The sequence below is a fragment of the Amphibalanus amphitrite genome, unplaced genomic scaffold, assembly GCF_019059575.1.
Source record: "Amphibalanus amphitrite isolate SeventyFive unplaced genomic scaffold, NRLGWU_Aamphi_draft 000006F_arrow, whole genome shotgun sequence".
NCBI classification, from domain to species: Eukaryota; Metazoa; Arthropoda; class Thecostraca; order Balanomorpha; family Balanidae; genus Amphibalanus; species Amphibalanus amphitrite.
Window position 1 is genome coordinate 63,410 of NW_024881502.1, and position 24,728 is coordinate 88,137.

General features: G+C 54.2%; 1 protein-coding gene across 4 annotated transcripts; it reads right to left on the bottom strand.

The window, feature by feature from the left end:
• Positions 1–7,812: 7,812 nt before the first annotated feature.
• Positions 7,813–20,765, bottom strand: LOC122377880 (zinc finger protein 316-like). 4 transcript variants are annotated; one of them, XM_043358419.1, is made up of 14 exons: positions 20,646–20,765; positions 19,131–19,303; positions 17,592–17,748; positions 16,612–16,886; positions 16,071–16,100; positions 15,494–15,796; positions 15,054–15,164; positions 14,589–14,749; positions 12,037–12,169; positions 11,716–11,919; positions 11,452–11,546; positions 10,831–10,972; positions 9,114–9,287; positions 7,813–8,770 (listed from the first exon to the last, which is right to left on the bottom strand). In XM_043358419.1, the coding sequence occupies exons 2-14, from the start codon at positions 19,281–19,283 to the stop codon at positions 8,579–8,581; spliced, it is 2,130 nt and encodes a 709-aa protein (XP_043214354.1). In that variant the 5' UTR covers positions 19,284–19,303; positions 20,646–20,765; the 3' UTR covers positions 7,813–8,578. The 4 variants fall into 4 exon arrangements, with proteins under 4 accessions (XP_043214354.1, XP_043214364.1, XP_043214373.1 ...); XM_043358429.1 differs by having other exon boundaries at positions 20,638–20,712; XM_043358438.1 differs by lacking the exon at positions 20,646–20,765 and adding an exon at positions 20,537–20,569.
• Between the last annotated feature and the right edge of the window lie 3,963 nt (positions 20,766–24,728).

A 24,728-nucleotide genomic window follows, 5' to 3' on the forward strand; every position in this document is an offset into this window, starting at 1 on the left:
AGAGGAAGCCGATGATACCCAATTTTAAGGTCCTAGGTCATTGGTTGACCTTGCAGGTCAGGTCAATGACCCCAAAGGCGGGAAAATCGGGACCTGTTAGAACGTCGTAAAGTGTGGCTGCTATGGGGTTTTTCGGGGTGCAGATCACGAATATCATGTTAGTTTTGATCACCGATGATGTCTTCATGTATTTAGGCCAGGTCGGGTCAGGTCAGGTCAGGTCAACCAGTAAGGGTATTCGTAGTAGGTGGCAACCGCCTCTGACAGCTTCGTAACATGTTACGAAGGCATCAAAACTACTTCGTAAATGTTCATATGGTTGCTAAATTCGAATTCAGCTCCAAAAACTGGCCTAGAAACATGTAAAACTCGAAAAAGTGAACCGAGGTCACCAAAGGTCAATGACCTGACCTGACCTTCAGGTGACCTTGACACCCACCCTAATGCATGGGGGCAACATCATATCACATGTTTGAACGCTTGAAACCACGAAAAGACTGCAAACGCGCGGCTAATGCGAGCCGACATACGCCGAATCGCGATTCCAGCCAAACATGGTCTCGAAAAGTAGGTCACAGGTCAAAGGTCATTTGGGTCAGGGTCATGAAATTTTCAGGGTAGGTGTGAAATTGATGAACGCGAGGGTACTGAAAGTTTCGTCGCGATCGGCCGCTTTTTACGCGAGTTATTTGCGAAAAACCATGGGGGGGACGGTCCGTTCGACCCCCCCCCCCCTATACGGGCGAGGGTTAAGGAAAGTTACTACGGCCTATGGGCTACCCGATGATGTGCTTTGATTTAGAATTCGGTCAATCCCTTTACTCGAAAACTGCTGTGCAAGGGTATTTTCGACATAGCCCACAAAGGACCTTAGGTCATCGCATGACCTTGAGAGGTCAAATGAGTGTTGCGAAAGTAAGATTAGATGCTGGCGAGTCGATCGGTGCCATTTTTAGCGCTCTAGCTCTACTGGGTGGGCCACAATCTCCTGTGCAAATTTGGGCCACGTGACCTTTGCTGACCTCTGTAGGTCAAACGGCTGGGAGTGCCACCGAATGACTCGGACTGTGGTTTGGGCATGTCAGGACATACATTGTGTGCGATTTTCAGCTTGATCGGAGATGTCCCGAATCTGGGCTGAATCCGGGCTGCAACGTATGGAGTGTCGTTTATTTGCACATTTTGACCTGCCAAGGTCAAACGGGGTCACATATCGAAAAGCGGTTTTTAAGGAAAGTTACTACTGCCTATGGCCTATGGCAGGGGTGGGCAAAGTCCGGCCCGCGGGCCGGATGCGGCCCGCCAAGCTCCGGCGTCCGGCCCGTGGCCTGGATAGGCAGCCAGCATTGCAATCCGGCCCGCGAGACCTATGATTCCTAGTGTGTGTGCATTTTACCTAAGCAGACTTGATTTTCAGTATGGTTGTCATGGGTCAAAAGTCATTCGTTTGTAAGTGTAACTATAGGTATTTGTCTCTGTCATGAGCCAGTCATTGCCCGTCGTTGGTCAGTCGCGCCATAGCAACATAGCATCCATTTTAGTCATTGACAAACGAAGCTCTGGCGAGCTTAGCACTCAGGCCCCCCAGTTGCTCACAAATGCAACACCCGGCCCGCGCTCCCAAAAGTTTGCCCGCCCCTGGCCTATGGGATGATGTTCTTTGATTTGGGATTCGGTCAATCCCTCTACTCGAAAACTGCTGTGGAAGTTTATTTTTGACATAGCCCACAAATGACCTTAGGTCATCGCATGACCTTGAGAGGTCAAATGAGTGTTGGGAAAGTAAGATTAGATGCTGGCGAGTCGATTAGTCCCATTTTTAGCGCTCTAGCTCTACTGGGTAGGCCACAATCTGCTGTGCAAATTTTGGCCACGTGACCTTTGCTGACCTCTGTAGGTCAAACGGCTGGGAGTGCCACTGAATGACTCGGACTGTGGATTAGGCATGTCAGGACCTACATTGTGTGCGATTTTTAGCTTGATCAGAGATGTCCCGAATCTGGGCTTAATCCGGGCTGCGACGTATGGGGTGTCGTTTATTTGCACATTTTGACCTGCCGAGGTCAAACTGGGTCACATATCGAGAAGCGGTTTGTAAGGAAAGTTACTACGGCCTATGGGCTACCCGATGATGTGCTTTGATTTGGAATTCGGTCAATCCCTCTACTCGAAAACTGCTGTGCAATTGTATTTTCGTCATAGTCCACAAATGACCTTAGGTCATCGTATGACCTTGAGAGGTTAAATAAGTGTTAGGAAAGTAAGATTAGATGCTGGCGAGTCGATTGATGTCATTTTTAGCGCTCTAGCTTTACTGGGTGGGCCACAATCTGCTGTGCAAATTTGGGTCACGTGACCTTTGCTGTCCTCTGTAGGTCAAACGGCTGGGAGTGCCACCGAGTGACTTAGCCTGTGGATTGGGCATGTCATGGCCTACATTGTGTGCGATTTTCAGCTTGATCGGAGGTGTCCCGAATCTGGGCTGAATCCGGGCTGAATCTGGGCTGAATATGGGCTGTCTTGACGGACATCTGCTGTGTGCTGCATTGAACGACTTTCGTGCTGTTGTACGATGTGTCGAAATGTATGCTGCCGCCCGATGCTGTGTGCTGCGTCCGGGTCTCTTGCTGTTGTGTGCTTCGTTGAAGTTTATATCGTGCTCCTGTTGTGCTGCGTTGTGGTCCCTGTGCTACTGTTGTGTGCTTCGTTGAAGTTAATGTCGTGCTACTGTTGTGTGCTGCGTTGTGGTCCCTGTGCTACTGTTGTGTGCTGCGCTGAAGCGTAGTTATATCGTGCCATTGTGTGCTGCGTTAGAGCATCTCGTGCTGCTGTTGTGTGCTGCGTTGAAGTGTATATCGTGCTGATGTATGCTGCGTGCGAGTCTATTGGCCCTTTCACACGTAGCAACTTTTCCGGTCGCCGGCGACGGCAACTGTCGCCGGCGATCGCCAGCGACCGGGGTCAGTCGCCGGCGATCGCCAGCGACCGGGGTCAGTCGCCGGCAACTCCGCAGTTGTCGATATCAGCTGACCAGTCGCCGGGGTGTGACGTAGCAGTCGTGTCAGCCAATCATTGAAGAGTTGTCGGCGTTGCCGAGAAAGTTCAATTTTTCCAACATTTTGAAGTCGCCGGCGACTGTACTAGCCAGCCGCCGCTCAGCTGTCACGTGACCCGCTTGACCTTGAGTTGGCACCAGATATTGCGCTGCTGATACATGCAGCGGCGCAGCTTATTTTACTGCATTATTCAAGGTACTAAATATTTGGACATGTTTTGCAGGATGATAACTACCGTCTAGGTAATATTGGAATAATATTTATTAGATCTACGAGTATTATTGAAACAATACATAATATCAATGAAAATACAATCAAACTGCGATTCTTCTACATTGGAATTCAATGCACTCAAGCATAAAACTGAAAAGTGATGTGTACTTGCAGTTCCTCCATTTTTCCTAACGCATCAGCCAAGACTACGAGTGCTGCAGATTTTGCTCACCTGTCTTGTTTATTCAACTACAACCCTGTTCTCAATAAATGAATAACTTCGCTGTAACGACATTAGCATTGAAGGAATGGTTGGTGGTAAGCATGGGACAATCACAGTGATTTGTGGTCACACATTTGAACCGTGCTTTGTATATGAAAAACAGAAAAAAGGCATTCTAGAAATGTAGCAGAAATTCAAATGCCAGAAACGGACCTGAGGAACGGCGAAGCCCACCACCCACATAAAACACAGGCTTTCATTATGTCAAAAACAGATGCTGTATTATCTAAAGCGCTGGATTGGGGAACACAAGTGTACCCCCCCCCCCCCCTTATAACAAAATGCATTTTTCCACACAGTGGATATCACTAAACATGGCGAGGTGACAGTATATGACACCATACATAAAAATGCAGCACGCGCGGACACGGGGCAAAGACGGTGGCACAATATGCCGATACCCAAGAAGACACAAGCCTAGGTCAAAGGTGACAATACTGTGACAGAAATCTTAAAATCAGCCTGGACACAGCTCACTCTTCATGACCGTTTTTATCGAAAATAGACCAACAAAACACCAAGGCTCCTTCGTCCAAAACTCGACATGCCGCTCCAAAGGCCTTGCAAAACAGCGCACACCAACAACGCATAATAGCCAGCAACGCACACGACAGGATTTTCGAGGCCCGAGTCGTCAGCCGCCGCCGCCGCCGCCACCTCCCGGCAGCTGATTGCTGAGTGCCTTGCTCCGGCTTGCCGCACCGCCCACCGCCGCCGATCGTGGCGACCTCTTTACTCTGGCAGAATCGACCCTACCGAGCGGCGACACCATTCAGAAGCAAAATGACAAATGAATTCACTGCACTTATGTCAGAAAATCGAATGCACATGCCATGGTCACATGCGGTGCCGTCCACGGGGCCGGCAGAAGCTGCACACTGTCACCGAACACCACCTGCACCTTGGACGCAGTATGTGAGGGCTTGGCGGACGCGCGCCGCCTCGCGTGCGGTATTGGCATCAAGGCCCGGACACGAGGGAGCACACTCGGCGCAATCAGAGCACACCGTCCGGGGCCGTCAGTGTCGATCTCCTGACCTCACAGAAAGTTGTGCAGCACACAGGTGAACGCCGTCAGTGTGGTGACTGGTGCGCAGCACACCGTCCCACGGAAGATCGTCTGTGGGCCGTGGTGCAGATGCTGTCTCTAGGCAGAGTCAACGGCAGAAGTTGAACATTCAGCTGCTAGACTCCTTTTCGGGTCAGCAATGCCGTCGAGTTGGCCATCAGGTGGTGTTGCAGAATCATCAGGTACTCTTGATCAGGTACATCAGGTACAGAACCTCTTGACTCATCAGGTAACGCTGTGACTTGTCTGCCAGGCACAGAGGGCGGACATGTCAGAACATACTTCAAATACATTTTTAAAAATCATTTTTTAACCAAAAGCTCTGCAAATTAGGAAGCCTGGAATAGGCTATTGCTTAGCATCATAAAAACTACCCAAATACCCAAATCAGGTTAGGCTTGGTTTACCCAAATACCCAAATCAGGTTAGGTTTGGTTTTTACACTTCAGGCTAAAATGAGAACTATCTTAGCATCATTATCCTTGATGTAGCATTGTTGATGCTTTTTGTCTTGTGCAATTGGCAATCAGTATTCAGTGACACAGAATTGGAATTTGTGGTTCAGAAACCTAGCATTATTTGAAATAATAGCATTTTAGCAGTGCTCATTCTTTTTGAAAGCAAGTGTATTTTTAAATATAATTTTCTAGGTAATTCATTTCCTACTGAATATGGTTATGAGACCATTGTTACTAATTTTGGTATTATTAAGGCAGCTGTAGCATGAGTGGGCATATGCTGTAGAGACTGGAGTGATTAAAGTCACTAGAGGCTTGAGGGTTTTTTTTTTGACATTATGCAGCAGCCTGGGGAGATATGCAGAGGCAAGTCTAGGCACCACCAGAAGGGGGACATTCAGTCAGCACAACACACAGCGGGCACAAGGGGAGAAGATTGTAAAAACTATTGCCTGGATTCACCTCTGTGGACATCCTCAGGCATGCCTCTGTGGACATCTCCAGGCTGCTGCATGTAAAAAAGTATCAAGCCTCTAGTGACTTTTTCCACACTGCAGCAAATGCCCACTTATTCTTGGTCTGCTCTACCTTCCTCCAATTATGAGTTTTGTGTGAAAACAACATTTTTACATTGGTGGAGCTTGTGTGCGCATGGTACACATAAGCCATGACGGCAGCATTGCTGCAATGAATAGGAAACAGCTCCAGGGCCAAAATACATACCACCTAATACCTTGCCAAAATACATGACATACCTACCATCTACTGTGCATAATGCAATTATTTATGTACTAATAAGCCATGGATTATCATTTGCCATGTGAGCACGCACACACATGCGAACCCAATGCGGATTAAGTTTGGCCTGGGTTGTTTATCCATGGTACCAAGGAAAACTCCAGCAGAAACAATAACAAAATTGCAAAGCTACCTGTTTGATTTTGATCATGCTAATTAATGAGCAGCAATATAATATTTTGTTGCTATCAAATATTTCCTTGTGTCGCACGAATACGTAGGCAAATAGCTGACTGATGTGAGTGATGGGTAGGCACTTTGTCCTCAAGGGCACTGATACTGAATATAAACCATGTTCTTGTGACACAACAAGCAAGTTTTCATTACCTTATGAAACTAGTGTCAATTTCAATGTCATTAAAATATTCAATTTTGATGAAAAAATACATATTCATCACAAATAAAAATCATGGGTGATCATGGGCAAGTGCGCCACAAATGACATAAACCCTCCAATATTGTCGAATCAAGCTTAAATTCAAGTCACAACAGCTTCACGACAGGCAAACTACAAGATAATAATCCCTATGCTACTGTGCAACAAATTTAAGGTAGCCACACCAACCAAAAATGCATCACAAATCACCTAAACCACTCACCAAGGACAAAACTGTCATGGCGGCGTCCGCTGCTCGAGAAGAGTCGCCGGCGACTGGCCTGTGACGCGGATCTGACGTCACCAGTTGCTGGCGATTGCCCGGCCCACAGCCCGGCCGTGGCCCGGCGATCGCCACCGACTTGCTTACGTCATACCTACGTCACACACGATCGTTGGCTGGCGGTCGCTGGCGGTCGCCGGCGACTGCTGCTGTCGCCGGCGACTGAAAAGTTGCTACGTGTGAAAGGGCCATATATCGTACTGCTGTCGCGTGCTCCGTTAGTCTCTCCAGTCAGAAGTTTGAAGGAGACCCGTACAAGTCAGTGGAAGGTTTCGACTTTCGCACAGGAAGGGCGCTATCGCACTCGCCCGTTTCTTGCCCGGAAAAGAATCCATCTGGCAAAAATCCAGAGCTGGGCGCGTTCCTCGATTTTCGGTAGTGCGTTAGCGTTCCTGCGTTCCTCCGGCCGCGGTTAGTGCGTTCCTGGAATAGCGTTCCTCAATTTTTTTTTTCGCTCGGTGCGTTAGCGTTCCTGCGTCCCAAACTGTTAACCCGTATTGTATTCTGGGTCTACCAAGCAGCAAATCATACCAAAATCAGTGCAACGCAACACTGTAGCGGACAAAGTAGGCAAATCGCGCCAGTCCAACACTACAGGCGTGTTCTTCACAACCGAAGTCGTGGACAAAGAAATACCGCCGAACCACGCGGCGCGGGCCCAACCAAACACGGGGCGAATCGATCACAGAATACCCAGAATGGCGACGCGGGGCCGAAAAGCAACTCGACACCTCTTTTCCGAATCGAATATCTGAAATACGTTTTACCAATATCATCCGTAGGGTTTTCAACAAAATACGACCTGCTTAAAAACAATAGTTAAGTTGAAAGATGTATCTAAGTAAAAGTTATCATATTCCTTTACACATTTGATGCCTGAAACCGAATCGAATAGTGAACATCACCACTAAATCTAAACAAGCCTTCCTCGATTCGACCGACAAGTGGCGCCTCTACCGGCAAACACACGTACTCGAGATTCAAACATTTGACACAGAGGTCATTGGCAGCAATATGATTTTTCGGGTGGTTCCGCAAGAACGCAGGAACGCTTCAAAATTTCGGGTGGTGCGTTCCTCTTACTTGCGTTCCTTTGAAAAACTTTGCGTTCCTGCGTTCTTGCGTTCCTAAAAAGGGCGGTGCGTACGTACGGAAGAACGCAGGAACGCACTAAAGGAACGCACTTGCCCAGCTCTGCAAAAATCCATGTAAAAATCGGGACAGATTTAAGTACAACTGGACAGGCGGCGTCTTTCTGCCGTCGAACACACGTTGGTTGCGTCTGAGACGTGTATTTCCAGTTGTGTAGGTGACGGGGCAGGTTCCGATCGTTTGGTTCTGTCACCCGCCAGTCGTCACCACGGGTAGCCTGCTGAGCGCATACCTGACTGAATAGTGAATACGCTCAGCGCAGCGCGAGCGGCTACCGTGACATCAGCTTCAGACACACATAGACCGGGGGCAGTACACCAAACAGCACTAACAAATTCATTGGACACGAAAAAATGAATCAAACGGCTCTGTAAACTGACGGGACAGTCGGACCCAGCGATCAGCGTCCGGGTCGGAGGGGAAGCAGCGCCCAGTATCCCGCTGTAATATTCCCGTAAAACTTACAGCAGTGGATGGAATAGGGAGTTGGTCAGGTATCCTCTGGCGGCAGACCGGTCGACGAGGGCTCCACACAGGCCACAGGTCACAGGACGCGCCGCTGAGTGGCTCCACACACACCACACGCGGCCGCAGCTGGTGACAGTGGCACGGACGGGCCGCTGAGATCCCGTACAGAGACGCTGGTCGGCGTGCCGTGACCAGTGTCGACACCGGCCACTCGGGGGTCCGGACTCGCCCCCCGCCGCCGGGGACTGGGGACGCTGTCCCGTCCCCCTTCCCTCAGTGGCGGGGGGGTCTCTCCCTCAGTGGCGGTCCTGACTCCCTCAGTGGCGGGACTCGCCCCCTGCCGCCGGGGACTGGGCACGCTGTCCCGTCCCTCCCTCGGCTGTGGCAGAACTCGCCTCCCTCAGTGGCAGGACTCGCCTCGCTCAGTGGTCCGCGCCGTCCGTCTCCAGCAGCGCGGCCGGCGGCGGCGGCTCCGTCTCGTCGGCCGCGCCCGCCGCCGGCAGCATCTCCTGAACGGAGGCGGCCACCCACTTGGAGCTGATGTCGCCGCTGTCGGCCATCAGCTGGTCAGCGGCGCCGGCATCTGCGGCCGCCTCAGCCTCGCTCAGCATCACCTGGGCACGCCGGAGGGGGCCAGGGCCGGTTAGAGGGTTTGTGATATGGACGATGGGGTTAACCTCACAGCCGCCAGGGATCCGCTGACACGACGGCGGAGTTTTATAGCCGCCGGGGGATCAGCTAAGATAAGGACCCCAACGGTGACGGAGCCGGCCGGCGCTCCCTGGTTGACCGAGCAGCCGCAGCCGGCACAGCCGGTCCACACTAACCACTCGGCTAGAGGTGCAGATTACGCTGCTGAGTTCTGAGGTTCACCGGTTCCCTGCCCCCGGCCGGGCTACACCCGTCCCTGCCGGGTTGTACCACGGAGGTTCGCGCGCGCCGGGAGCGGCGACCCACCTGGACGACGCGTCCGTCGGCGTCCGCCTGCTGCAGCGCTGGCACGTAGGTGAGGCTGCCGTCCTCCTCCTCCCGGAGCACGATGACGCCCTCGCCGTCGACCGGCAGCGCGCCGGGGGTCTCTGCCCCCTCCCCGTCCCCCTCCTCCTCCTCCTCCTCCGGCTCCTCCCCGTCCTGGAGGCGACAGACGCAGCGGGAGCGTCAGCAGCAGGCCAGCGGCGCAGCCACCGCAGCGGGAGCGGCAGCAACAGCGGCGCAGCCACCGCAGCGGGAGCGGCAGCAACAGCGGCGCAGCCACCGCAGCGGGAGCGGCAGCAACAGCGGCGCAGCCACCGCAGCGGGAGCGGCAGCAACAGCGGCGCAGCCACCGCAGCGGGAGCGCCAGCACCGTCAACAGCGGCCCGAACACCGCGAACGGGTGTGTTAGCAACGCCAACAGCGGCGCGTCACACGGTAAACGCCGGCATTTAGCACCACAAACACGTGTACCGCGGCGCTGCGCACCGCAAACAGCAGTCATGCGCCCCAGAGCATGACTCCGTTCCGTGATAATATCCGGTCCTCTCCGACCCTCCCTGAGCTGTTGCTCGGTCGTGTCTCTCCCTCCCTGAGCTGTTGCTCGGTCGTGTCTCTCCCTCCCTGAGCTGTTGCTCGGTCGTGTCTCTCCCTCCCTGAGCTGTTGCTCGGTCGTGTCTCTCCCTCCCTGAGCTGTTGCTCGGTCGTGTCTCTCCCTCCCCGAGGCTGCTGTTGTTCGGTCGCGTCTCTCCCTCCCTGAGCTGTTGCTCGGTCGTGTCTCTCCCTCCCTGAGCTGTTGCTCGGTCGTGTCTCTCCCTCCCTGAGCTGTCGCTAAGTCGTGTCTCTCCCTCCCTGAGCTGTTGCTCGGTCGTGTCTCTCCCTCCCTGAGCTGTTGCTCGGTCGTGTCTCTCCCTCCCTGAGCTGTTGCTCGGTCGTGTCTCTCCCTCCTTGAGCTGTTGCTCGGTCGTGTCTCTCCCCCTCCCTGAGCTGTTGCTCGGTCGTGTTTCTCCCTCCCTGAGCTGTTGCTCGGTCGTGTCTCTCCCTCCCTGAGCTGTTGCTCGGTCGTGTCTCTCCCTCCCTGAGCTGTTGCTCGGTCGTGTCTCTCCCTCCCTGAGCTGTTGCTCGGTCGTGTCTCTCCCTCCCTGAGCTGTTGCTCGGTCGTGTCTCTCCCTCCCTGAGCTGTTGCTCGGTCGTGTTTCTCCCTCCCTGAGCTGTTGCTCGGTCGTGTCTCTCCCTCCCTGAGCTGTTGCTCGGTCGTGTCTCTCCCTCCCTGAGCTGTTGCTCGGTCGTGTCTCTCCCTCCCTGAGCTGTTGCTCGGTCGTGTCTCTCCCTCCCTGAGCTGTTGCTCGGTCGTGTCTCTCCCTCCCTGAGCTGTTGCTCGGTCGTGTCTCTCCCTCCCTGAGCTGTTGCTCGGTCGTGTCTCTCCCTCCCTGAGCTGTTGCTCGGTCGTGTCTCTCCCTCCCTGAGCTGTTGCTCGGTCGTGTCTCTCCCTCCCTGAGCTGTTGCTCGGTCGTGTCTCTCCCTCCCTGAGCTGTTGCTCGGTCGTGTCTCTCCCTCCCTGAGCTGTTGCTCGGTAGTGTCTCTCCCTCCCTGAGCTGTTGCTCGGTCGTGTCTCTCCCTCCCTGAGCTGTTGCTCGGTCGTGTCTCTCCCTCCCTGACTAAGCCGCCCGGCCTGCGCCCGTCTCCCGTTCCCCGGACGTACCCATTCGGGCAGGGCGTGTGCCTCCAGGTGTTTGGTCAGCGTCTTGGCCAGCTTGAAGCGCTTGCTGCACAGGTGGCATTGGTGCGGCTTCTCATTGCTGTGGGAGCGCTCGTGGAGGCGCAGGTTGCTGGCGTTGATGAACCTGCCGGACGGGGAGGGGGGGGGGAGGGGTTACAGCCGACCCTGGCCGCGCACAGTTATGCGGTTTACATAGCATATTTGACGAGACTCTAGCTCGTTAATTTGGCGATAATTTCGTTGCAGTTGTCTTCAAATATTTAGAGGGGATCATTTTGTAAATTGTTAAGCACCATTGGCATCTTTTGCAACAGCACGGACGGAGATATAAGCTTGCAACAAACCCTATGTAAACGCGTCTAGTGTCTCCCAGATGGGGAGGGGCGGCCAGGAGGCACCGTGACAGCCACCCAGCTGTCCGACAGGACACACACGGCCAAAGCGCGCTGCATAGAACCCGTTCATGACAGAGACCGAATGACAGTGCAGCCATCACAGCATACCTACCAGGCGAGACTGGTAGTGCCCGGACATGGTGCGTGCCTTTCGCAATGAGACATACCGCGCCGGTCCAGGGTATGTATTATGTAAAGGAAATCTGACCTTTTGAAGCAGACGGAGCACGCGGGAAACTTGTTCTTGGGGTCCAGTTCCGGCGGCTCTTTACCCAGCAGCAGCGCCTCATTCACGTGCTGAACCTGGACAAAAGGCAGCAGCCGTCACTTCATTGGAGTCAGAGCGATGATACATTTCAGGCACATTTAGTATAATAAAGGCTCGAAGTGTGTGTACGTTAGCCGTCTGTCCGTCCCCGCTCCGTGTCGTCCGTTCAGCAGGGACCGCGGTGGGCAGTGACAGTTAGCTGACCTGGTGCATCTTGAAGCGGCTCCGATTGTAGAAGCTCAGCGAACACACCGAACACTTGAACGGCTTCTGGCCCGTGTGGATACGCTCGTGCTCGGTCAGGTGCGACTTCTGCTTGAAGCCCTTCTGGCAGACGGAGCAGACGAACGGCCGCTGGTTGGTGTGCACACGCACGTGGTCGTCGAACGCGCCGCGCGCCGCGAACTTCTGTGGGCGGGGCGGTCGGGCGGCGCTCAGGGCACAGACACACAGTCGACAGGGCCCACGGCAGCGGCAGGGGGACTGTCAGCGGCCGGACGGACACGGCCAGCCGCCGGCGCTCACCTTGTCGCAGAGGGTGCAGGCGAACCGTGCGGCCGCGCTGGGCCGGCCGCCGGAGCGCGCCGCCGGGCGGCACAGCCGTCCCTGGCGCTGCCACTGCTGCCGGTGCCGCTCCAGACCGGCCTCGTGGCGGAACCTGTGGGCACCACCGCGGGACGGAGCTGTGAGCAGACAGGGAGGGGCCTGTGAGCAGCACCGCGGGACGGAGCTGTGAGCAGACACAGGGAGGGAGCTGTGGGCAGCACCGCGGGAGGGGCCTGTGAGCAGACACAGGGAGGGACTTGTGAGCACCACCCACAGGGAGGGGCATGTAAGCAAAATATCCCACGAAAGGACTTTGTAGACGATAGCTCTGTCCGCACATACCACAGGGCGCCTGACATCCAATCCCACGGAGAGCCTTGTAAGCAGAGCTCACCGAGGAACCTTTTCGACAAACAAACGGGAGATCTGGCCAACTCACCAGACCGGAGACTCACTCTGCATCACGGCTGGAGGACTCGTGGCGCTGCTGAACAACAAACTTACCTTATTCTTCTCGGCAGACCGACTGACAAATGTTTTGCAAGAACGTCACCATGCAATGCCAAAAATGTCCGCTGTAGTCTCGGAGTGGGGCTGGGCCGAGTCGCTCCCGCGGCGGTACTTACACCCCCGTTTGTAGTTGGGGCAGCTGTGTCTGGCGGGCCGGGCGGTACTTACACCCGTTTGCAGGTGGGGCAGCTGTGTCTGGCGGTACTTACACCCGTTTGCAGGTGGGGCAGCTGTGTTTGGCGGGCCGGGCGGTACTTACACCCGTTTGCAGGTGGGGCAGCTGTGTCTGGCGGGCGGTACTTACACCCGTTTGCAGGGGGCAGCTGTGTCTGGCGGGCGGTACTTACACCCGTTTGCAGGTGGGGCAGCTGTGTTTGGTGGGCGGTACTTAAACCCGTTTGCAGGTGGGGCAGCTGTGTTTGGTGGGCGGTACTTAAACCCGTTTGCAGGTGGGGCAGCTGTGTCTGGCGGACCGGGCGGTACTTACACCCGTTTGCAGGTGGGGCAGCTGTGTCTGGCGGGCGGTACTTACACCCGTTTGCAGGGGGCAGCTGTGTCTGGCGGGCGGTACTTACACCCGTTTGCAGGTGGGGCAGCTGTGTTTGGTGGGCGGTACTTAAACCCGTTTGCAGGTGGGGCAGCTGTGTTTGGTGGGCGGTACTTAAACCCGTTTGCAGGTGGGGCAGCTGTGTTTGGCGGGCCGGGCGGTACTTACACCCGTTTGCAGGTGGGGCAGCTGTGTCTGGCGGGCGGTACTTACACCCGTTTGCAGGTGGGGCAGCTGTGTCTGGCGGGCGGTACTTACACCCGTTTGCAGGTGGGGCAGCTGTGTTTGGTGGGCGGTACTTAAACCCGTTTGCAGGTGGGGCAGCTGTGTTTGGTGGGCGGTACTTAAACCCGTTTGCAGGTGGGGCAGCTGTGTTTGGCGGACCGGGCGGTACTTACACCCGTTTGCAGGTGGGGCAGCTGTGTCTGGCGGGCCGCGCGGTACTTACACCCGTTTGCATGTGGGGCAGCTGTGTCTGGCGGTACTTACACCCGTTTGCAGGTGGGGCAGCTGTGTCTGACGGGCGGTACTTACACCCGTTTGCAGGTGGGGCAGCTGTGTCTGGCGGTACTTACACCCGTTTGCAGGTGGGGCAGCTGTGTCTGGCGGGCCGGGCGGTACTCACACCGGTTTGCAGGTGGGGCAGCTGTGTCTGGCGGGCGGTACTCACACCCGTTTGCAGGTGGGGCAGCTGTGTTTGGCGGGCGGTACTTACACCCGTTTGCAGGTGGGGCAGCTGTGTCTGGCGGGCGGTACTTACACCCGTTTGCAGGAGGGGCAGCTGTGTCTGGCGGGCGGTACTTACGCCCGTTTGCAGGTGGGGCAGCTGTGTCTGGCGGTACTTACACCCGTTTGCAGGTGGGGCAGCTGTGTCTGGCGGTACTTACACCCGTTTGCAGGTGGGGCAGCTGTGTCTGGCGGGCGGTACTTACACCCGTTTGCAGGTGGGACAGCTGTGTCTGGCGGGCGGTACTTACACTCGTTTGCAGGTGGGGCAGCTGTGTCTGGCGGGCTGCGCGGGCGGCACTTACACCCGTTCGCAGGTGGGGCAGCTGTGTCTGGCGGGCGGTACTTACACCCGTTTGCAGGTGGGGCAGCTTGTGTTTGGCGGGCGGTACTTACACCCGTTTGCAGGTGGGACAGCTGTGTTTGGCGGGCGGTACTTACACCCGTTTGCAGGTGGGGCAGCTGTGTTTGGCGGGCGGTACTTACAACCGTTTGCAGGTGGGGCAGCTGTGTCTGGCGGGCGGTACTTACGCCCGTTTGCAGGTGGGGCAGCTGTGTCTGGCGGGCGGTACTTACACCCGTTTGCAGGTGGGGCAGCTGTGTCTGGCGGTACTTACACCCGTTTGCAGGTGGGGCAGCTGTGTCTGGCGGGCGGTACTTACACCCGTTTGCAGGTGGGGCAGCTGTGTCTGGCGGGCGGTACTTACACCCGTTTGCAGGTGGGGCAGCTGTGTCTGGCGGTACTTACACCCGTTTGCAGGAGGGACAGCTGTGTTTGGCGGGCCGCGCGGCGGCGTCGTGCAGCAGCTGCGCGTGCCTCCGCAGGTGGACGCGCTGTCGGAACGCGGCGCCGCACTCGGCCACCGGACACGCGTAGGGCCGCTCGTCCGTGTGGGTGCGACGGTGGACCTGCGGCGGCCGCGGCACTAATCACAGAGAGCCAGAGCGACAAACAACGGTCACAGAGAGCGGCACCGGTCACAGAGCGACACTGGTCACAGAGAGCGGCACTGGTCACAGACACGGTGCGGGCGGTGTCTGGGGCTGAGGACGGTGTTTGGGGTGGGTACGGACGGTGGGTACACACTTACACAGTACACATGGTGTCTGGGGTGGGGTAGGACGGTGTCTGGGGTACGGACAGCGTTTGGGGTACGGACAGTGTCTAGGGTACGGACAGAGTACTCTGTGAGGTATGAAGGCCTGCGCGCACCTTGAGTGTCTCCTTGTTGCAGCACATTTTGCCGCAGTAGCCGCACTGCACGCTACTGGCCGTGGCGCGCGCCGGCCGGTCGCTGGCCGCGGCCGACCTTAGCCGCCGCTCCTGTCGGAGACACAAACACACACCGGCACCTCAGCAGTCAGCTAACAGCGGGCACAGTGTGGGCGTCCACTGAGACCGGGCACCACCAGTCTCGGCCACCGTCTGAGCACCTGTCTACCACACAACTGTGGCTACTCCCCGCCCGCCAGTCGGTACTCCCCGCCCGCCAGTCGGTACTCCCCGCCCGCCTGTCGGTACTCCCCGCCCGCCAGTCGGTACTGCTGTCGCTACTCCCCGCCCGCCTGTCGGTACTGCTGTCGGTACTCCCCGCCCGCCAGTCGGTACTGCTGTCGCTACTCCCCGCCCGCCTGTCGGTACTCCCCGCCCACCTGTTTGGTCTCTGCGCCGCTGTCGGCTCCGCTGCTGTCGCCGGCTGGCTCCGCTGTCGGCTCCCAGTCGTCGGGCTCCGACTCCGCCGCTGCTCCCGTGGCGTCCTCCCGCTGCGGACTCGGCGCTCCGCCGGCGGCCGGAGCCGTCGGGACCGGTCCGAACAGCCGGTCCGGGACGCCGGCGGTGGCCGCCAGACCGGCGGGAGACGCCGCGCCGAACAGCCGCTCCGGAACACCGGCCCTGGCCAACACGGCCGAGCGGCCGCGGCCGGCCACCGCGCCCCCGGCAACGGGCGGCTGCTCCTGGACGCAGGAGGCGGTAGCGGGTCACACAGGAGTACCACAACACCCTTGCGTGCGTGCTCACTACTCACGTGCTGCGCGCTACTGCGCTGGCTCGTTTGTCAACTCGTTTGTCGGCTGCGCTGGCTGGCTCATTTGTCACCTAAAAGGCATTGTACTGAGTCAAAGAGGTCACTGTGCATCTTTTAGGGCCTTCAGGCACACGATTTCAGTTTGTTATGTCCGTGACACCGCAGAATCTTTGGCACTGGACGACCTGGTCCACGGAACTCACCAGAGTATGGACGACCCGAACATTCACCTCCTACCGGCAGACAAAAACACACACACAGCCATCAGAGGTGTCAGCCCCCGGCGGGTCAGGGCGCACCACTACTGGAGGACCCCTGCACTGCGCCAGTGAGCACCGAGCAAAATGGAAAAGCGGAAGGAAAATACAGCGATATATCCGTCGGACGTGTCACAACACACAAACACCCCCGACCGCCCCTGATACACCTTTGAGTGGACCACCATAGTGGCCCACAGTTGTTGGCAGAGGCCGTATAACTACAGTCACAGAGCGGTACGACTGGTCGGCTCTCCGCGCCGTCCCAGGCCATCCGGCCATCAGCCATCTCCCCAGCCATCTCCTATCTCCCTGGAACCGGTCGGTTCCAGGGTTCCCATACACCTCATCATCTCCGCAGCAGCTCACCGCGGCTGTCGCGGCAGCAGCAGCGCGTACCTCGGGCGGCACGCCATCCCCTGTTACCCCGCGGCAGCAGCAGCGCGTACCTCGGGCCGCACGACATCCCCGCGGCGGCAGAGCCTACCTTTGGCGGCGCGCCGCCGGGCCCGGCCGGCGCCGGCGGCGGCTCGTCCTCCTGTCGCGCCACCTGCGCCGTCTTACGGGGCCGGCCTCGGCGTCGGCGCGGTGTGTCCGACGGCGCAGACTCGGCGGCCTCCCCGACCGCGGCCGGCGCCGGGGTCCGGCTGCCGCCCAACGCCGGCGCCGGGGCCCGGCTGCCGCCCAACGCCCGCTCCGGGGCCCGGCTGCCGCCAGCCGCGGGTTCGGCGCGAGTTCGGAGCTCCTTGAACTCGGGACGGCCTGCGCACACAATTAGTGGATCGATCACTGGAACTGCAGCCTGCCTTACCTCCTGAGCATATTATGCCATTATCTGAGGTAGCCGGCGGCCAGTGCACTACATACACCGATGTCGCGGACTCGCGGCTAAACTAATGACTATGGCTTCTGCAAATAGGTATCAGTTAGCCTATTAGTTCTGCCAACAGGCCAAAGGAAGTTAGTTGATGATCACAGGTGTCAGTAGGTAGAGCTGTGACTATTTATCTAGATGAATCTGCTAAGCAGAATGTACTAAAAAACATTAAAAGTTATATGTAAATCTTCCAAGTGACTTAGTAGCAACTTTAGGACTATAATGTGCACAAAGCATGCTTGAAGGTGTCATATTGTACTTAGAGTGCAGACACCCTAATATGCTAGGATGTCACCAGCTGCTGCCCAGTGACAAGACAGGACCCTAATGTACCGGCCTTTGCACTCTCTCACCCCTGTTTGTATCAGTCTGCTCAGTCAGCCAACTGCTTGTTATGACAGCACCCCTGTCCCCTGAGCATGCCTTTATGTGCCTGTATGCATATGATTATGCACCCTATAGCCTCTATCAACTTACACCATGCTGAATCATTTGGATACATCTGCATTATTATGCCAAAAGGAAAATAAAGGGCAGGCTTTAACACCATCAATGCTTTTAGTAACTATGGCAATGAAAGATAAACTTACTGTGAAGCATGAGCTTAGATGCAAGCTCAAAGAACTCTTCATTTTCTTCTGGTGGTAGGATACCATAGTATACATATCTCATGAAGTCCTTCAGGCAATCAAGGCTTGTATCCAGAATCAGCATGGGATGATCACTCTTGTTTTCATGCAGAAGATTCTGTCAAACACATATTTTACCAGTAAAACGCCTTTTGGGCGAAGAACGAGCGAGCGAGATAGTGAGCCCTGCACGTGTAGAAGGGCGAGAGGGTACTTCCAACGGGCTTGTGCAAAGCACCCTTCTAACCGGTCGCTAACGGTGTACCAAATTTGAACGCAATCGGCCCAGCCGTTCCTGAGATCTGGAAGCGGCATTCTGCACGTGCGCACGTGCAAACGGGGTCCAAAATGACTTTTGTACGGCACCCTACTAACCGGTCCCCAACCGTGTACCAAATTTGAGCGCAATCGGCCCAGCCGTTCTCGAGATCTGGAAACGCCCCCTGCACGTGCGCACGTGCAGTAGCACCCTAACCGCAACACATGGGAATGCATTGCCTGGTGGGTGCCTACCTGTATGCTAAGTTTCAGCGAAATCGCCCCAGTAATTACCGAGTTACTGAAATGGGAACAAATTTAGCACCTCTTATTGTTGTATTTTGCACGTGCAGTGGGGGTCACTCCCATAGATGAAGAGTATCCGACCTTTGGTAGAAGGGATGCAGCTACCCTATAAAAATGACCGCAAGACAATCGCTCAAGCAGCTGCTGAGATATGGGCCTCTCAAAATCATTACTTTTGCAAAACTGCTTGAACACCCTCGACTTTTCACGTGGCACGTGCCACGGCGGTCACTGAGATGTATCAAAAGTAGTCAATTACGGGGTAGAAGGGATGGGGCTACCCAGTACAAAAGACCGCAGGCCATTCGGTCTAGCGGTTGCTGAGATATAAGCCTCTCAAAAGCGTTACAGGCCGGGCCGGGCCGGGCCGCTCATACTGAGATTTTTCCGTTATATTGAAAAGACTTCGCTTCGCTCGCTGTGCTCGCTCGCTCGTAATTAGCATGCTACTGAACAAATGGCAACAGTAGTGTGTAAGGTACTTAGATAGGCACAGAGTAAAAGCTCCATGAGAATGCAATTTTCATATATAATTTTTTTTTGGAATTACAAAGGCAGCTGTCATTGATTGTAACAGCCTCAAAATTAGGATATGTGCCCAACATAGCTTAGCAGTTAGCACAGTAAAGGGAGAGTGAGCTTCCTGGACTCATTTTGTTTAATGTTGTCACTCTGACTCCCACATGCTGCAATAGATCACTCTCCAGGCTCCAGACTGTTACCTTTAGGGACATTTGCTCATGTGCTCCTGAGCACTTTTTGCTTATGCCATTCAAAATGAAATTGTTAGGCCTGGGAAGGTAGCAGGTTTGTCTCGCTACACCTTGCCAATATCCAAGGTTTACTGGAATATTTGAATGCTGACATCTGTGATAAAACGATTTTCATGAATTTTGAGGGCATATCACTGAGTACTGACAATACCCTCTCCCTTACCATGAGATAGTTGGATGCAGCTGACAGCACAATTTTGTGGGCCATGATTTTGCCATATGGACAGGCCACTGTGCAGTCCAGCAGCATTTCGTTCTCCCACAGCTGCAGACATGACGCTCCCAGTCTGGTGCACAGCCAATCAGATGGAGTCATCAGTGTCTCCGTCACAGCAGCTGAAAAGGAAGGAACTTAGGCACCAGATGATTGACTGTGACAGCAGGGTTATAGCAGCCTGGGCAAAGAGATGAAAACAGTTGGGCAAACTAGACTTTTGGAATCAAAATATGGAGGCATCAATAATTTGATTCTGGTGGGAGGAGCCATGACCATATATGGGCATGGAATCAATATATTGATTCATTTGGGTACACTTTTGACTTCAAATGTATCGTTACGGTTGAAAAAAGGCCCATGACGGTGAGATTTTTCTTTAAAAAGGTAGAAAAATGTGGTAGGTTTGCAAAAAGTGTTACCTCAAAACTAAGAAATTGTCCCTTTGGCCTTGTGAATGGGAAAAAGACAGAGGCACTGTCCATCACGTAAAAGCTGTTTTGAGGAAATCACACTGTATGTTATTTTTGTATCATGAATCGCATACTAAACAATCAGTATTTGTGTAAAAAGGCAAAATGAAATTTTTAAAGCCCTTATTATCATTGTTGTAGTGCTTTTATATTTATTATATGGTTTTTACCTGTTGCTTCAGTTTTTGTATTCTTGACATTTAAAAATTGTTAATTGTTATCAAATGTAGTGAAGGTAAAGTACAACAATGCTATAGGTATCTGTTGTGGTGCTGAGGATACCACTAAATGAGAATAATAGCAAGATAAATGCTGTATTCTTGCAAGTCATTGTTGCCTATCTGTTAACATTACCTGTGAATCAAAATAATGATTAGTCAGCTGATGGGGAATCAATATTATGATTACCTGTTTAAAGTGAATCAATTCCTTGATTGCCTTTCACTACCTATAGAATTAAATTTGTTATGATAGGAGCAATATTATTTTGCTTAGGAGATACTTCCATCATTTCTGTTCAAGATCAGGCATGGTCCTTCTTGAAACACTCTCTTATTTTTATGTGTTTGGCAACTTAGAAATGGTCTGCATTTATGCCCAAATATGGTCATAAGGAATCAATCTTTTGATGCCTCTATATTTTGATTCCAAAGGTCTAGTTTGCCCAACTGAAAATGTTTGAGTTTTGACCTTTGAAGGCACCTCAAGCTTAAGCGGTGAGGCTCTTGCGTCAAATGTTTTGAATGATTGATAAACTTCATATATTCCCACTTATCTTTATTGGATACAGACAGGTTTGGAAACTAAGCAAGGTAAACTTGAACTAAGCAATGAATTGAAAAGGATGCACGATATACTCTTATATTACATGAAGGTACTAACCACTATTTAGGTTAGGTACCTAGGTATCTTCTTCCAACTCAACTCCATTGCGACGACACGACTCCCAGCGTTTTATATACCCTCTGCTACAGCCTACATACCTACATACCTTGAACTCCCAGCACAGCACGGCGACTATAAATACAGCACAGCACAGGTTTATATAGCCTTGCAGCACAGGAGCCTCGCACACAAAAACAAACAAACAAGCAAATCGAGATATAAATAAAACGGGGTCGACAATTGCGGCAGAAGGCGTCGTAATTTGTCGCTTTCATAATAAAATGCAGCCACTAAATCCTTGTGGTCTGCTTGCCTGCTGAACTTGCAAAATACCTACAGGCTACATGACGTAAAAATATCAGTCAATACCGAGGCCACTGGCCTATAGGTATCAGTGGCGGTCGCAGGGGGGGGGGGGCCATCAGGGCCATGGCCCCACCAAAGGCAAATCAGGGGGGGCCATCATATCATTTGGCCCCCCCCAAACAACCGATGGGCCCCCATGGCCGTATGGGGCCCTGGCCCGTATTCGATTGTCACGAGGCTCGAGAAACCCACGCCAGCTATTAACAGCTCCCATACCAGTCTTTGAGGGTCCTACACTGACCTCTGAGGGCCCTTCAGTGGCGGTCAAGCGTCCACATTGACCGCTGAGGACCCGTATTGACCTCTGAGGGCCCTCCACTGGCCTTTGAGGGCCCCTAAACCGGCCTCAGGGGCCCAACCGGCGTCTGAGAGCCTCACACCGGCCTCTGGTGGCCTCATTTCTGTCTCTCGAGTCCCAAGACTAGCCTTTAAGTGTCTCTGAGGGCCCCGCACTGGATTCTGTAGACCCGATGTCGAGCCAGCATCGGCCTCTGGGGGCCCATCTTGGCCTTTGAGGGCCCTCCGCTGGTCTGGGGTCCAACGCCGGCCCATGCCGGCCTTTTAGGGCCCCATATTGACCTCTAAGGGCCCATGCTGGCCTGTAAGGACCCACGTTAGCCTCTGAGGGCCCCCCGCACTGGATTCTGATGACCCAATGCCGACCTCTAAGGGCCCGCATCGGCCTAGTCTGAGGGCCCATCTTGACCTTTGAGGGCCCTCTTCTGGCCTCTGGGGTCCAACGCCGGCCCATGTCGGTCTTTTAGGGCCCCACCCTAACCTCTGAGGGCTCCATGCTGGCCTGTAAGGACCCATATTAGCCTCTGAGTGCCCGATTCGGTCTCTGATGGTCTCAAACTGCCCTTTGCAGGCCCTGTACTGGTCTCTGAGGGCTCTAAACTGACCCCTAAGAGCCCAAACCAACCTCTAAAGGTCCCACGACCCACACCGGCCTCTGATGGTCCCATTTCTGTCTCTGGGACCGAAACTGCCCTTATAAGCCTCTGAGGGCCCCGTACTGGCTTCCACGGGCGTAGGAACGTCATGAAAAGTGGGTGGGCCACCCTGTCAAGGGGCCTCCTTTTCCAGGGGGCCTCCTATTTTCAGGGGCCTCCAACTTTTGCCTCGTCCTGCTGGCTGCTTTCAAGTATGACCTCCAAATCTAGCTTCTGAGATCGGGCAGATGTACCTACCCAGGGGCGTAACCGCTTAAGAACAGTGCGGAACGTCCGCACCATTTTTAAAACTTATTCCCCCTCCGATTTTTTTTAGAATCTATTTGCCGCAAACGGCGCATGACCCCTGAAAACCACTGTGCCGCCGTCCACTGTGCGGAATGCTTGCGGTCCGTCCGGAATTTAGGTGGGCGCATCCGGTCCGTACGGAAATCGTGTGCGGAGCGCATCCATGTTGTGTGGACACATATCGCTGATAATTGGCGTAGTTATATTCAGTCCCGACTCGGAAGTCACGTTATGCAAGTCGCGCGTGACCTCCCTCGAGCTAAATTCGAAATAGGGTTATCAATCGACATCCGAAGTGGCTGTCGCGGCTGTCGCAGAGACGAAGTACCAAAGTACGACGTGTTGAACTTTGTGCGGAGAACGCAGACGGAATGGATGCGGACATGGCCCGTCGCCCATCTTCGAGTTTTCAATTGCAAATTTAAGATTGAATTTCAACTCTTTCAAGACAAAGTAAATTAATATTATTTCCTTGGCATGGCACCATCTTGTGATGCTAGGCAATGGCCATATTTTCTTTTTGTAACAACTGATATCGAGTGTGCGTGAGCTCTCCGTTTGCTGTCCGGATGCGGAGACATTCCTGGACGGAGACCGACGGAGACCGACTCCGGACGGAGACCGCATGCGCCCATAGGGGATTGAGGGACCTCCCAGACCGAAAGTTTTGGGGGTCTCCTGTGGCCAGTATGAATAGAAGGACCTCTCAGTCCATCAGTCTCATGGGCCTCTTCTGCCTGGTGTGATTATAAGGGGCTCTCAGGTCATCAGTCTCAGGGGCCTCCTCTGACTACAGTGTAGATGGATAGGCATCCCAGACCATCAGTCTCAGGGGCCTCTTCTGACTATTGAGGATAGAGGAGGAGTGAGGGTAGGGGCCTCGGCTAGACCGCCAGTGTTAGGGGCCTATTCTGACTAGTGTGGATGGAGGGGCCTCCCAGACCACTAGTCTCAGACCTCTGACTAGTGTGGATAGAGGGGCCTCCCAGACCGCCAGTGTCAGGGGCCTCCCCAGACCAGTGTGGATATTGGGGCCTACTCAGATCCACTAGGGCCTCTCAGGCCATCAGTCTCAGGGGCTTCGACTGACAAGTATGAACAGAGGGCCTCCTTGGATCCATCACGGCCCCTTGGAGTCCGTGCGTGGGGATTCGTGGAACTTATTTTTACCGAGTTTGTTTATTCTGGAAGGTGACGACGTCCTCTCAAATCGAGACGAGGGGCCTCGAGTAAAAAGTGGGTGGGCCAAAACACATGGTTGCCCCCCCCCCCACCTCGAAAAGTGGGTGGGCACTTGCCCACCTGGCCCCCCCCCCGTTCCTACGCCTATGCTGGCTTCTGAAGGATCGATGCCGGCTTCTGAGGACCCATACCGGTCTTAAAGTGCCTCATAGCGACACCTGAGGCCCCACACTAGCCTCTGAGGGGCCCACAAACTGGCCTATGAGGTCTCTACACCGGCCACTGATGGCCCTATTATGTTCTCTGGGGGGCTCAAGCCTTACCTTTGGGCGTCACGCACTTGCTTATGAAGGCCCACATCAGCCTCTGGGGCCCTACCTAGAACCCTTTGAGGCCCTTCGCTGACCCTTGTGTCCAACGCCGGCCTCTGGGGTCTGACACCGTACTCTAAGGGCCCCATTGCAGCCTCTAGGCGATAGGTATCGCCGAAGCGCTATCGATGGGCCCATAAGTGTAGGAACCATGGGTGCAGTGGGCGCAGTTGCACCAACAATAATTCTGCAGTGAGTGCACTTGTATTCTGCATCCACAATAATCTGTTAGGATATTTTGCCCACTATCCGTCTTTCGAAGCATTTGCTACTGTAATGGTCTTCAAAATTTGCATTTGTGCTCAAGCAAAAAAAAAAAAAAAAAAAGATTAAACGGAAGTCGGAACACATGTGATTGAACAGTGAACAGATACCGATGACCCACTGCTAAAAGTTTTAGCACGATGATCTTAAAAAATGGCAAAGTTTTTTTTGCAAAGAAAATGGCAAAGTTAGCCGCCTTTACTTTTGCGGTAGTCCATTCACAGTTGCGTGAATTATTGACATAATCAATGCTTAACCCGCGCACCGACGGGGGGGGGCGGATATCCGCCCCCCCTGAGGTTTTTCGCGAATAGCGGGAAAACCGCGGCGCGTAGCGCCGCGAAATTTGGTATGACTATTCCCTTATCAATTTTACACATGGTGTGCAAGTTTGAACCTCCTACCTTTCAAGGTCAGGTCACCAGGTCACTTTGAATGACCCAACCTCAAGTCACTTTTTTGCAACTTTGTCACCGTGCCAGAGCTACAGTAGATGTCGGAGGCCTTTGAAAGTCGCAGGATGTTATTAGGTCATTAGTAGCTACAATTTGTATATCTCGGAATTTTGATATCGGTGACCTAAGGTCAGGTCAATTTCGCGACCTCCCCATTATAAGTCAATGGGGGAAAAATCAACTCCCTGTTTTTACCACTAAAACGGGTCGGAATGGCCCCATATACCATACATGACTTCATATACGATCAACCTTCACTACCTTGAGGTCTGTTTTGCTGTTGGGCAGCTGTGAGGTCATGTGACGTCAT